A 12,438-nucleotide genomic window follows, 5' to 3' on the forward strand; every position below is an offset into this window, starting at 1 on the left:
TTTATTGGAGTTAAAATTAACGTAGATATATGACCGAACCTAACCAACCCTACCTAAGTTAACCTAACCTATCTTTATGGGTTAGGTTAGGTTAGGTAACAGAAAAAGTTAGGTTAGGTTAGGGTAGGTAGGTTAGGTAGTCGAAAAACAATTAATTCATGAAAACTTGGCTTATTAGGCAAATCGGGCCTTGCATAGTGGGCTGAGAAGTGCGTTCTGGCTACTAGGTACGACATATATATATATATATATATATATATATATATATATATATATATATATATATATATATATATATATATATATATATATATATGTCGAACCTAGTAGCAGAACGCACTTCTCAGCCTACCATACAAGGCATGATTTGCCTAATAAGCCAAGTTTTCATGAATTAATGTTTTTTCGACTACCTAACCTACCTAACCTAACCTAACCTAACTTTTTCTGCTACCTAACCTAACCTAACCTACAAAGATAGCTTAGGTTAGGCAAGGTAGGGTTGGTTAGGTTCGGTCATATATCTACGTTAATTTTAACTCAAATAAAATAAAATTGACCTCATACATAATGAAATGGGTAGCTTTATTATTTTATAAGAAAAAAAATAGAGAAAATATATTAATTCAGGAAAACTTGGCTTAATAGGCAAATCGGGCCTTCCATAGTAGGCTGAGAAGTGCGTTCTGGCTACTAGGTATGACATATATATATATATATATATATATATATATATATATATATATATATATATATATATATATATATATATATATATATATATATATATATATATATATATATATATATATATATATATATATATATATATATATATATATATTAGTATATTTTGGTAGCAGTCTTTCCTGTAGACATATATTATTAAATATGACCGAAAAAGTAAGATTAATAATTCTAACACGAATTTTCCCAATCTTTCGTACATTTCTTTTCGCTGTTGGAGGTAATTCAAAAATCAATTCTCCAAAATTCATTTTTATTTCTAGTCTGACGCGACACTTGAGCGCGTTTCGTAAAACTTATTACATTTTCAAAGACTTTAGTTAACACATACACAACTGAATAGAACTTACACATCTCCGATTTTGTTTATATCTACATTTGAGTGAGGTGGATGGGGTGAGGTGGTATTTAATAAGGTATTAATTTAATCAACACAAGCCAGAACATGAAACAATGGGTATTGAATAGAAGTGTTTGTAGAAAGCCTATTGGTCCATATTTCTTGATGCTTCTATATTGGAGCGGAGTCTTGAGGTGGGTAGAATATAGTTGTGCGTTAATTGGCTGTTGATTGCTGGTGTTGACTTCTTGATGTGTAATGCCTCGCAAACGTCAAGCCGCCTGCTATCGCTGTATCTATCGATGATTTCTGTGTTGTTTACTAGGATTTCTCTGGCGATGGTTTGGTTGTGAGAAGAGATTATATGTTCCTTAATGGAGCCCTGTTGCTTATGCATCGTTAAACGCCTAGAAAGAGATGTTGTTGTCTTGCCTATATACTGGTTTTTTTGGAGCTTACAGTCCCCAAGAGGGCATTTGAAGGCATAGACGACGTTAGTCTCTTTTAAAGCGTTCTGTTTTGTGTCTGGAGAGTTTCTCATGAGTAGGCTGGCCGTTTTTCTGGTTTTATAGTAAATCGTCAGTTGTATCCTCTGATTTTTGTCTGTAGGGATAACGTTTCTATTAACAATATCTTTCAGGACCCTTTCCTCCGTTTTATGAGCTGTGGAAAAGAAGTTCCTGTAAAATAGTCTAATAGGGGGTATAGGTGTTGTGTTGGTTGTCTCTTCAGAGGTTGCATGGCGTTTCACTTTCCTTCTTATGATGTTGAAGCGGACGCCGCCCGCTGCTCTGGCGGCGCCCGCTGCTCTGGCGGCGCCCGCTGCTCTGGCGTCGCCCGCTACTCTGGCGGTGACTGCTACTCTGGCGGCGACTGCTACTCTGGCGGCGCCTGCTACTCTGGCGACATCTGCTACTCTGGCTGCGTCTGTTACCCTGGCACTGCCCGCTACTCTGGCGGCGCCCGCTACTCTGGCGGCGCCTGCTACTCTGGCGACATCTGCTACTCTGGCTGCGTCTGTTACCCTGGCACTGCCCGCTACTCTGGCGGCGCCCGCTACTCTGGCGGCGCCTGCTACTCTGGCGGTGCCCGATATTCTGGTGGCGCCTGCTAATCAGGCGGCGACTGCTACTCTGGTGGCGCCAGCAACTCTGGTGGCGCCTGCTACTCTGGCGGTGCCTGCTACTCTGGCGGCGACAGCTACTCTAGCGACGTCTGCTACTCTGGGGACGTTTGCTACTCTGGCGACGTCTGCTGCTCTGACGATGTCTGCTACTCTGGCGGCGCCTGCTACTCTGGCGACTTTTGCTACTCTGGCGACGTCTGTTACTCTGGCGGCGTCTGCTACTCTGGCAGCGCCTGCTACTCTGGCGGCGCCCACTACTGTGGCGGCGCCTGTTACTCTGGTGGCATCTGCTACTTTGGCGACTTTTGCAACTCTGGCGATGTCTGCTAGTCTGGTGACGTCTGCTACTCTGGCGATGTCAGCTAGTCTGGCGGCGTCTTGTACTGGGGTTTCCTTGACATGTTTGCAAGTGAGCCAAGTAGTGAAATATGTGACTAGAACCGTGCGCACCATCTGGCCAGGCGGCTCCATTAGAGCCAGCTGGCTAGATGGGGCAAAGGTATGTAGCCACATAGGGTTGTAGAGGAGTTTTCCCGGATGTTGGGGCGTGTCGGACGCGTGTGAGCATCCGGTGTTTGGGTATGCGGTCAGGAAAGACGGGGGGTCATGTTGTGGGGGGTAGGAGAGTATGTGGTGTGTGGGTATGTGGGAGTATGTGCTAGAGTATGGAATATGTGGATTGGGTAGTTGAATATGTATGTGTGCTTGCCATAGACTTAATCCTGTGTGTAGATAATAGTTTTGATTAAAAGATGTGAGTATATATTGCTATGTAGAGGTTGTGTGTAGGTGTGAGGGGTCCCAACATATGTTGATGGGGTGGGTGAGGGGGTGCGGGTATGGGTGGGGGTGAGGGAGGGGGGTGAGGGGAGCTTCCCCTCGGTGGGAGAGTATTTAGGGTCATTTGTGGTTTTTTTTGTTGTTTTGACAGCCATTATTTTTCTTCGAGCTATGCTCGCAGCAGGAAGTGTCAGGAGGGTAGGAGAGAGCAGAGTCCAGGAGGTGTTGGGAGCTGCAGCAGGAGGGATGTGGTCCATTAGCCTTAATCGTTTTTTTCAAGTCTATTTTCTTCGAGTTATGCAGCTGTGTTTGGTGATGATCCATGAGGGTAATAGTTTGGCAATACATGGCAGGAAGTGTGGAGGAGGAGGAGGAGGAGGAGGGTGAGAAAGAGAGAGCAGACACTCTTAAGTTGTGAATGAGATGAGGCAACAGTTGGTGGAGAAGGTCTGTTTTATGTAACAATGCATGGAAGTGTATAGGTGACAGACCAGGACGGATGTGGTCCATTACCCTGAAGCGTTTTTCAAAGTCCGCAGAGGGGTGTGTGTGTGTGTACTGCCCACTGCTCAGAGGGTAACTGAAGAGCATTTCCAAGTAGCTGGTGGTGTTATATCTTCCCCTCCCAGAGGGTGTGCAATGACTGCCATTACTTCCTCCTACACGGGCGGAAGTGCCCGGGGATCCATTACCCACTGTGGTTTCGTTAAGGAAAGGGAGATGTAGCTACTGTCAGCGAGCCCCACCTGTTCCACTTACCATCCCCCTCTCACTGGGGGAGTGACGGTAATGGGGTTTACCATCTCTCTCTCTCTACATTATATGCGGGGATACATAGTGTGTCAAGAACTGCCCACGTGATGCTAAACAGCCCAATCACACAGGGTGATTAAGTCATATGGGCTTGCAGAGACACAAAGGGGACAAGGACTGAACCCCGTAATTCATTTTAGCTAAGCAAGTTACAATCATGACGAGCTAGTTACAAAATTCAATATAAGTCGACACATCGACATGGGAGACGTGATCACTACGTACAAATTTTTGCTAACTGTGATCGCAACATCTGCTGTCCAAATAAATATCATTGAAATGTAAGCGTGTCTACTCAATCTCCATCACCTCTTCTTCCTACACCCATTTTCACAGAATGTTCAAGACTCCTGAATGAGTGAAACATCAATCTGTCTCGTTAGGGTCTAACCTTCGTGGTGGTTTGAGGTGTAGTGAGATGGACGAGGTAGTGGGATGACCTTACCCTCTCCCCATCCACCCACACAAACCTCAACCCCCCTCCTACCTCCCTTCCAAGCCCAAACCATCAAGCATCACTTCACCCTTCCCAGACCGGATGTTCTGTGCAAAGCCTTTAGTATTATTTCTGATCATATGTTTAACCTTGTATCGCAACGTGACCAACATGGTAACATCATTCTTTGCTCAAATAGCATTATTTAAGAGTAATGAGTCATAAGGTGGTCTTCAATCTTATTATTATAACAAACCATAATTTTTTTGTAAACACAACTTCATGGGATACACATAGCAGTCAGTGCTTACTCTCTCTCTCTCTATTCAGATCATTTAATAGTTGGGGGAAAAGTAACATCAATTTCTTTCTCCTGCTGCTGCTGTTCACATATCTTTTTTCATTTCTTAGACTAACAGCTCACCAGTGGATGGAAGACTAATGTCAATTTTCGAGCCCCCATCACTCTCACCCTTATAACCTTGTAAAGTAACACGACCAACATGATGTCATCGTTCTCTGCCCAAATATCATTAATGTAACGTGACCAACATGGTAGCCCTTACATTCCAAACACAATATAATATTAGCACAAGCTTGTTTAGTTCTTGTATCACGTAACGTAACGTAACGTTTATTCAACAACTGGTAGACATCACATAATGTGGCTTCATATTCACTGTGGTAAAACAAACAAACATAAATACATACACATCGTGGTCAATCCTTGCCATACCTCAAACACGCCATTCATTCTCCCTCCCTTAGGTGAGCAATGTTCCACACATACAAATTCCAAGCAAAGTAAGCATATATAAGACTAATGTGGAAAAACATAGTCTTGATACTATTATTAAATTGACTTGTTCATTATCCCCGAGTTCAAGGCTGTCTCTAAGACCTACATTATCCAAATGTAAACAGCAATCGATGAGAATAAGACCGGATGAGTCGATAGTGAAATAGCTCTGGGTTATGTCTGTTTTCAGTTCTTGTAACACAGTCAATGTAGCGTAATAGGGGGTAAACAGACTTTCTGCTGCCTAAATAAATAGCAATTGAAAATGTATACGTGTCTACTCAATCTCCATCCCCCTCTTCATCCAACACCAAATATTGCCGTGCAGACCTTGTAACACACATCAGCATTAGTGCTCATTTCTTGTAACACACAGTCAATGCAGCGTAATGCGGGAAAATAAACTTTCTGCTGCCTAAATAAATAACATTTCTCCGTGGTGTAGTGGTAAGACACTCGCCTGGCGTTCCGCGAGCGCTATGTCATGGGTTCGTATCCTGGCCGGGGAGGATTTACTGGGCGCAATTCCTTAACTGTAGCCTCTGTTTAACGCAACAGTAAAATGTGTACTTGGATGAAAAAACGATTCTTCGCGGCAGGGGATCGTATTCCAGGGACCATAGGATTAAGGACTTGCCCGAAACGCTACGCGTACTAGTGGCTGTACAAGAATGTAACAACTCTTGTATATATCTCAAAAAAAAAAAAAACATTTGAAAATTTATGCAAGTCTAGACAATCTCCTATAGCCCTTACATTCTAAACACAAATAAAATATTAGCACACGCTTGTATCGCATTATATCATCATTAAGTAATGTGGAAAACTTCTTTCTGTCTGATGATCAAATAGCATTTTTTTTAATAAATAACCTCAGCTTGATCTTATGCCATTAGGACTGTATTACACTGAGTGCAACAGTAGACTTGTAATATCATAGCAAGACAATGTCGCAGAATGTTCAACGTTCAATACTGAAGATGTGAGCGAGACACTTAGTAACGTAACGTGGAAATCAACTTTCTGTCTGTTGTCCGAATATCATTATTGAAATGTGGACCCCATTCAGCCAAACACAATATCTCCATTACATCTCATACCATATAAATATTACTGTCTTCCAGTTTTAGCCCTCTGTAACAAAATGTAACGTAACGTAACGCGGAAATCATCAACTTTTTGCAGTCCAAAATGCCATTTTGAAATGAAAAGTGAGACTTAGTCCATCTCCATTACATCTCCTACCATATAAATATTACTGTGTGACAGTTTTAGCCCCTGTAACACTTGTAACGTAACGTGGAAATCAAGTTTCTACAGACCAAAATAAAAATTTTTTAAATGAAAGTATGACTTAATCCATCTCCATTACATCTCCTACTATATAAATATTACTTTCTACCAGTTTTAGCCCCTGTAACACTTGTAATGTAATGTGGAAATCAACTTTCTGTCTAATGACCAAATAACATTATTGAAATGAAAAGTGAGACTTAGCCCATCTCCATCACATCTCTCAGCATATAAATATTAGTGTCTACCAGTTTTAGCCCCTGTAACACATTGTAACGAAATGTGGAAAATCAACTTTCTGTCTGATGACCAAATAACATTATTGAAAATGTAAACCATGTTTAGCCATTACATCCAAACACAAATAAAATATTACCGCAGGTCTGTTTAGTTCTTGTAATACTTTATATCGTTACGTAACGTAACGTGGAAATCATCTTTCTGTCTGATGACCAAATATCATTTTCTGTAAATGTGAAGCTTTGTAGATTCAATTTTAAACACAGGTGTGTCACTACTCCACGAACTAAGAGTGGTGCGTTAGGAAGAAGAATGACCCTACACACAGCCTCTACATAGCAATACTTACTCACATCTTTTAATCAAAACTATTATCTACATACAAGATTAAGTCTACGGCAAGCACACATACATATTCAAGTACCCAATCCACATATTCCATACTCTAGCACATACCCTCACATAAAACGTCCCACATACTCTCCTACCCCCCCCCCCCATCTTTCCTGACCGCATACCCAAACACCGGACGCTCACACGCGTTCGACACGCCCCAACATCCGGGAAAATTCCCCTACAACCCTATGTGGCTACATACCTTTGCCCCATCTGGCCAGCTGGCTCTAATAGAGCCACCTGGCCAGATGGTGCGCACGGTTCTAGTCACATATTTCACTACTGAGCCATTCCTTCACTCTATTTCATACATAAATATATATGCACAACAGAGAATGAAAGGGAACTAAAATAAGAGAGAGAGAGAGAGAGAGAGAGAGAGAGAGAGAGAGAGAGAGAGAGAGAGAGAGAGAGAGAGAGAGAGAGAGAGAGAGAGAGAGAGAGAGAGAGAGAGAGAGAGAGAGAGAGAGAGAAAATGCATATATGTGTTGTAAGGTGATCTTAGAAGTGAGTTCTGGTTCAAAAATGATCTTAGAAACGAACTCTGGTTGTAAAGTGATGTTTGCAGTGAGTAATTGTTGTAAAGTGATCTTATAAGTGAGGTGTGGTTGTAAAGTGTTCATGGAAGAGAGGTGTTGTTGAAAAGTGATCTTAGGAATTAGCTCTGGCTGTAAAGTGATCTTAGAAGTTATGCATTGATGTAAATTGTTCTTTGTAGTGACATGTGGTTGTAAAGTGATCTTTGAAGAGAGGTGTTGTTGTATAGGGATCTTAAAAGTTATGTCCAATTGTAAAGTGGTCTTAGAAGTAAGGTGTTGTTGTAAAGTGATCTTAGTGATCTGACCTTCCAAGCCATCAAGACCAGCATCACCTTACTGACCTCCCAAGTCATCAAGGTCAGCATCACCTTACTGACCTTCCAAGCCATCAAGGTCAGTTATATAAGAGAATATACGAGTGATACTTATACTCTCCCCAAGTATAGCAGAAAGAAGAAACAAGTAACATTTAGTGGACCAGCTAGAAATACCCTTGATTTTTTTTTTGGCCAACATTAGCATTACTTACAAACTTAATCGGAAATTGAATTTTAAATTATATATTTATAAGTAGTTTTCTTTTAAACTGGGTAATGTTACGAGCGACGTCACATTATTGTGTAAACGTAGACTTGTGTGACGTCACATTACCGTGTAAACTTGTGTGACGTAACGTTACCGAATAAACGTTGACTTGTGGCGTAACATTACCGTGTAAACCTAGACTTGTGTGACGTCACATTATTGTGTAAACTTACTTGTGTCACGTAACATTACCGTGTAAACTCAATTGTGTGACGTAACATTACCGTGTAAACTAACTTGTGTGACGTAACGTTACAGTGTAAACTCTCATGTGTGACGTAACGTTACCATGTAAACTCACTTGTGTGACGTAACGTTACCGTGTAAACTCACTTGTGTGACGTAACGTTACAGTATAAACTCCCTTGTGTGACGTAACGTTACCATGTAAACTCACTTCTGTGACGTAACGTTACCGTGTAAACTCACTTGTGTGACGTAACGTTACCGTGTAAACTCTCATGTGTGACGTAACGTTACAGTGTAAACTCTCATGTGTGACGTAACGTTACCATGTAAACTCACTTGTGTGACGTAACGTTACCATGTAAACTCACTTGTGTGACGTAACGTTACCGCGTAAACATATCAATTTCGAGTAATATAAAAGTAAATTGATGGTTTGGTCGTTTTCCAGGAATCAGTTGGTTATGGAACTAATTTTAGACAAATTTCAAGTGATATTGTTACATAAAGTCGCCAACCAATCATCGTCCTTCGTGCGTCTGACCGTCAATCAGGGGGCGTGTGGTGGTGTGTGAGGCACTAGTGGGCGGGGCTTGTGACAGCCTCAGCCAATAAGCGATGACGGTAGCGAGGGCGTGTGAGTGTGGCTGGCGTGGTGCCCACTCAGGAGGTGAGGGCAAGTTAGTATACAGTGTGACACAGTTGGTGCTTCAGGCTCCCAGGTCAGCCTTCATCGCCTCCACCAGGTCAGTTCTCCCTGCTACAGTCCTGCGGGCATGGCTGACGGAGGGAATTATCACGGGAAAACGGTCCAAGCCATTACCACTATATAGCACTGGGAAGGGGTCAGGATAAGGATTTGGGATGGGACGGGGGGAAAGGAATGGTGGCCAACAACTTGGACGGTCGGGGATTGAACTCGGATCAGTATGAAGCGAGGCCATCGCTCTACCGTCCAACGCCAAAGTGGTTGTGGATGAGAACACGTTGTTCACCTGTCAGATGGGTGAACACTAGATGGCTTGTGTCAGCCAGTCCTAGTTAGTGGTCCTCCAGGGCTGACACCAGCGTCTGGAGCAGGTGCTCACGGACTGTACATGCCGGCCTCTCTACAGTGCTTGTACACTCACGCCAGATATAACAATTCAGTTTCATCCTCCAGAAACTTCTTTAACGATAGCATGTGTGACGTAACGTTACCATGTAAGCTCACCTGTGTGACGTAACGTTACCATGTAAACTCACTTGTGTGACGTAACGTTACCTTCTTTAACGATAGTTTAGCATTTCAAATACATTTATGACATCATTTGCTGCAATAATATATTGCATTTTTATTGCCAATTTATGGATAAAATTACAATCTTTTTTTTTTACAATTTTAGATATTAATATGAACTTGAGCGCGAACTGCTGGTTACATAACCGCGTTCATTGTCTGACGAGCAGTTGAGTTATTTTCCTTTACATTTTCATGCGAGAGGAACCTCTCACTGGGGTAATAACACCATATTAGCACTAGGCTGCCTCTCCTCGCCCTCTGAAGCACCACACTAGGCTGCCTCTCCTCGCCCTCTGAAGCACCACACTAGGCTGCCTCTCCTCGCCCTCTGAAGCACCACACTAGGCTGCCTCTCCTCGCCCTCTGAAGCATCACACTAGGCTGCCTCTCCTCGCCCTCTGAAGCACCACACTAGGCTGCCTCTCCTCGCCCTCTGAAGCACCACACTAGGCTGCCTCTCCTCGCCCTCTGAAGCATCACACTAGGCTGCCTCTCCTCGCCCTCTGAAGTACCACACTAGGCTGCCTCTCCTCGCCCTCTGAAGCACCACACTAGGCTGCCTCTCCTCGCCCTCTGAAGCACCACACTAGGCTGCCTCTCCTCGCCCTCTGAAGCACCACACTAGGCTGCCTCTCCTCGCCCTCTGAAGCACCACACTAGGCTGCCTCTCCTCGCCCTCTGAAGCACCACACTAGGCTGCCTCTCCTCGCCCTCTGAAGCACCACACTAGGCTGCCTCTCCTCGCCCTCTGAAGCACCACACTAGGCTGCCTCTCCTCGCCCTCTGAAGCACCACACTAGGCTGCCTCTCCTCGCCCTCTGAAGCACCACACTAGGCTGCCTCTCCTCGCCCTCTGAAGCACCACACTAGGCTGCCTCTCCTCGCCCTCTGAAGCACCACACTAGGCTGCCTCTCCTCGCCCTCTGAAGCACCACACTAGGCTGCCTCTCCTCGCCCTCTGAAGCACCACACTAGGCTGCCTCTCCTCGCCCTCTGAAGCACCACACTAGGCTGCCTCTCCTCGCCCTCTGAAGCACCACACTAGGCTGCCTCTCCTCGCCCTCTGAAGCACCACACTAGGCTGCCTCTCCTCGCCCTCTGAAGCACCACACTAGGCTGCCTCTCCTCGCCCTCTGAAGCACCACACTAGGCTGCCTCTCCTCGCCCTCTGAAGCACCACACTAGGCTGCCTCTCCTCGCCCTCTGAAGCACCACACTAGGCTGCCTCTCCTCGCCCTCTGAAGCACCACACTAGGCTGCCTCTCCTCGCCCTCTGAAGCACCACACTAGGCTGCCTCTCCTCGCCCTCTGAAGCACCACACTAGGCTGCCTCTCCTCGCCCTCTGAAGCACCACACTAGGCTGCCTCTCCTCGCCCTCTGAAGCACCACACTAGGCTGCCTCTCCTCGCCCTCTGAAGCACCACACTAGACTGCCTCTCCTCGCCCTCTGAAGCACCACACTAGGCTGCCTCTCCTCGCCCTCTGAAGCACCACACTAGGCTGCCTCTCCTCGCCCTCTGAAGCACCACACTAGGCTGCCTCTCCTCGCCCTCTGAAGCACCACACTAGGCTGCCTCTCCTCGCCCTCTGAAGCACCACACTAGGCTGCCTCTCCTCGCCCTCTGAAGCACCACACTAGGCTGCCTCTCCTCGCCCTCTGAAGCACCACACTAGGCTGCCTCTCCTCGCCCTCTGAAGCACCACACTAGGCTGCCTCTCCTCGCCCTCTGAAGCACCACACTAGGCTGCCTCTCCTCGCTCTCTGAAGCACCACACTAGGCTGCCTCTCCTCGCCCTCTGAAGCACCACACTAGGCTGCCTCTCCTCGTCCTCTGAAGCACCACACTAGGCTGCCTCTCCTCGCTCTCTGAAGCACCACACTAGGCTGCCTCTCCTCGCCCTCTGAAGCACCACACTAGGCTGCCTCTCCTCGCCCTCTGAAGCACCACACTAGGCTGCCTCGCCTCGCCCTCTGAAGCACCACACTAGGCTGCCTCGCCTCGCCCTCTGAAGCACCACACTAGGCTGCCTCTCCTCATAACACACACCTGGGGGAGAGGGGTCTCGCAAGACTGGTGTACAGGTTCATAACACTTCAGCTATATTGGTACCCTTGTCTGGGGCCGCCTCACACCTCAGCTATATTGGTACCCTTGTCTGGGGCCGCCTCACACTTCAGCTATATTGGTACCCTTGTCTGGGGCCGCCTCACACCTCAGCTATATTGGTACCCTTGTCTGGGGCCGCCTCACACCTCAGCTATATTGGTACCCTTGTCTGGGGCCGCCTCACACTTCAGCTATATTGGTACCCTTGTCTGGGGCCGCCTCACACCTCAGCTATATTGGTACCCTTGTCTGGGGCCGCCTCACACTTCAGCTATATTGGTACCCTTGTCTGGGGCCGCCTCACACTTCAGCTATATTGGTACCCTTGTCTGGGGCCGCCTCACACCTCAGCTATATTGGTACCCTTGTCTGGGGCCGCCTCACACTTCAGCTATATTGGTACCCTTGTCTGGGGCCGCCTCAGACCTCAGCTATATTGGTACCCTTGTCTGGGGCCGCCTCACACTTCAGCTATATTGGTACCCTTGTCTGGGGCCGCCTCACACCTCAGCTATATTGGTACCCTTGTCTGGGGCCGCCTCACACTTCAGCTATATTGGTACCCTTGTCTGGGGCCGCCTCACACTTCAGCTATATTGGTACCCTTGTCTGGGGCCGCCTCACACCTCAGCTATATTGGTACCCTTGTCTAGGGCCGCCTCACACCTCAGCTATATTGGTACCCTTGTCTGGGGCCGCCTCACACCTCAGCTATATTGGTACCCTTGTCTTGGGCCGCCTCACACCTCAGCTATATTGGTACCCTT

At 46.0% G+C, this 12,438-nt stretch overlaps 2 protein-coding genes across 7 annotated transcripts in view; both read left to right on the plus strand.

Moving 5' to 3' along the window:
• The first annotated feature begins 1,851 nt into the window (after positions 1 to 1,851).
• LOC138355334 (antifreeze protein Maxi-like) lies at positions 1,852 to 8,788 on the plus strand. The gene is made up of 2 exons (XM_069310213.1): positions 1,852 to 2,712; positions 8,732 to 8,788. Exons 1-2 carry the CDS (start codon positions 1,852 to 1,854, stop codon positions 8,786 to 8,788), a joined length of 918 nt encoding a protein of 305 aa, XP_069166314.1.
• A 156-nt stretch (positions 8,789 to 8,944) lies between these two features.
• Positions 8,945 to 12,438, plus strand: part of LOC123767771 (glutaminase kidney isoform, mitochondrial) — a 188,314-nt gene continuing 184,820 nt past the window's right edge. For all 6 annotated transcript variants that reach the window (XR_011223924.1, XM_045757814.2, XM_045757815.2 and 3 more), the window contains exon 1: positions 8,945 to 9,026. The gene's annotated coding sequence lies outside the window, so the exon portion shown is untranslated. The remainder of the gene's footprint in view (positions 9,027 to 12,438) is intronic.

The sequence above is a fragment of the Procambarus clarkii genome, chromosome 67 (assembly GCF_040958095.1).
Source record: "Procambarus clarkii isolate CNS0578487 chromosome 67, FALCON_Pclarkii_2.0, whole genome shotgun sequence".
NCBI lineage: Eukaryota > Metazoa > Arthropoda > Malacostraca > Decapoda > Cambaridae > Procambarus > Procambarus clarkii.

Excerpts from the sequence above, each read along its gene's own strand:
- LOC138355334 (XM_069310213.1), top strand. The coding sequence starts at position 1,852 with ATGTTGAAGCGGACGCCGCCCGCTGCTCTGGCGGCGCCCGCTGCTCTG. Across the intron at positions 2,713-8,731 it reads GCTGGCTAGATGGGGCAAAG|GAATCAGTTGGTTATGGAAC; the intron begins GTATGTAGCCAC and ends GTCGTTTTCCAG.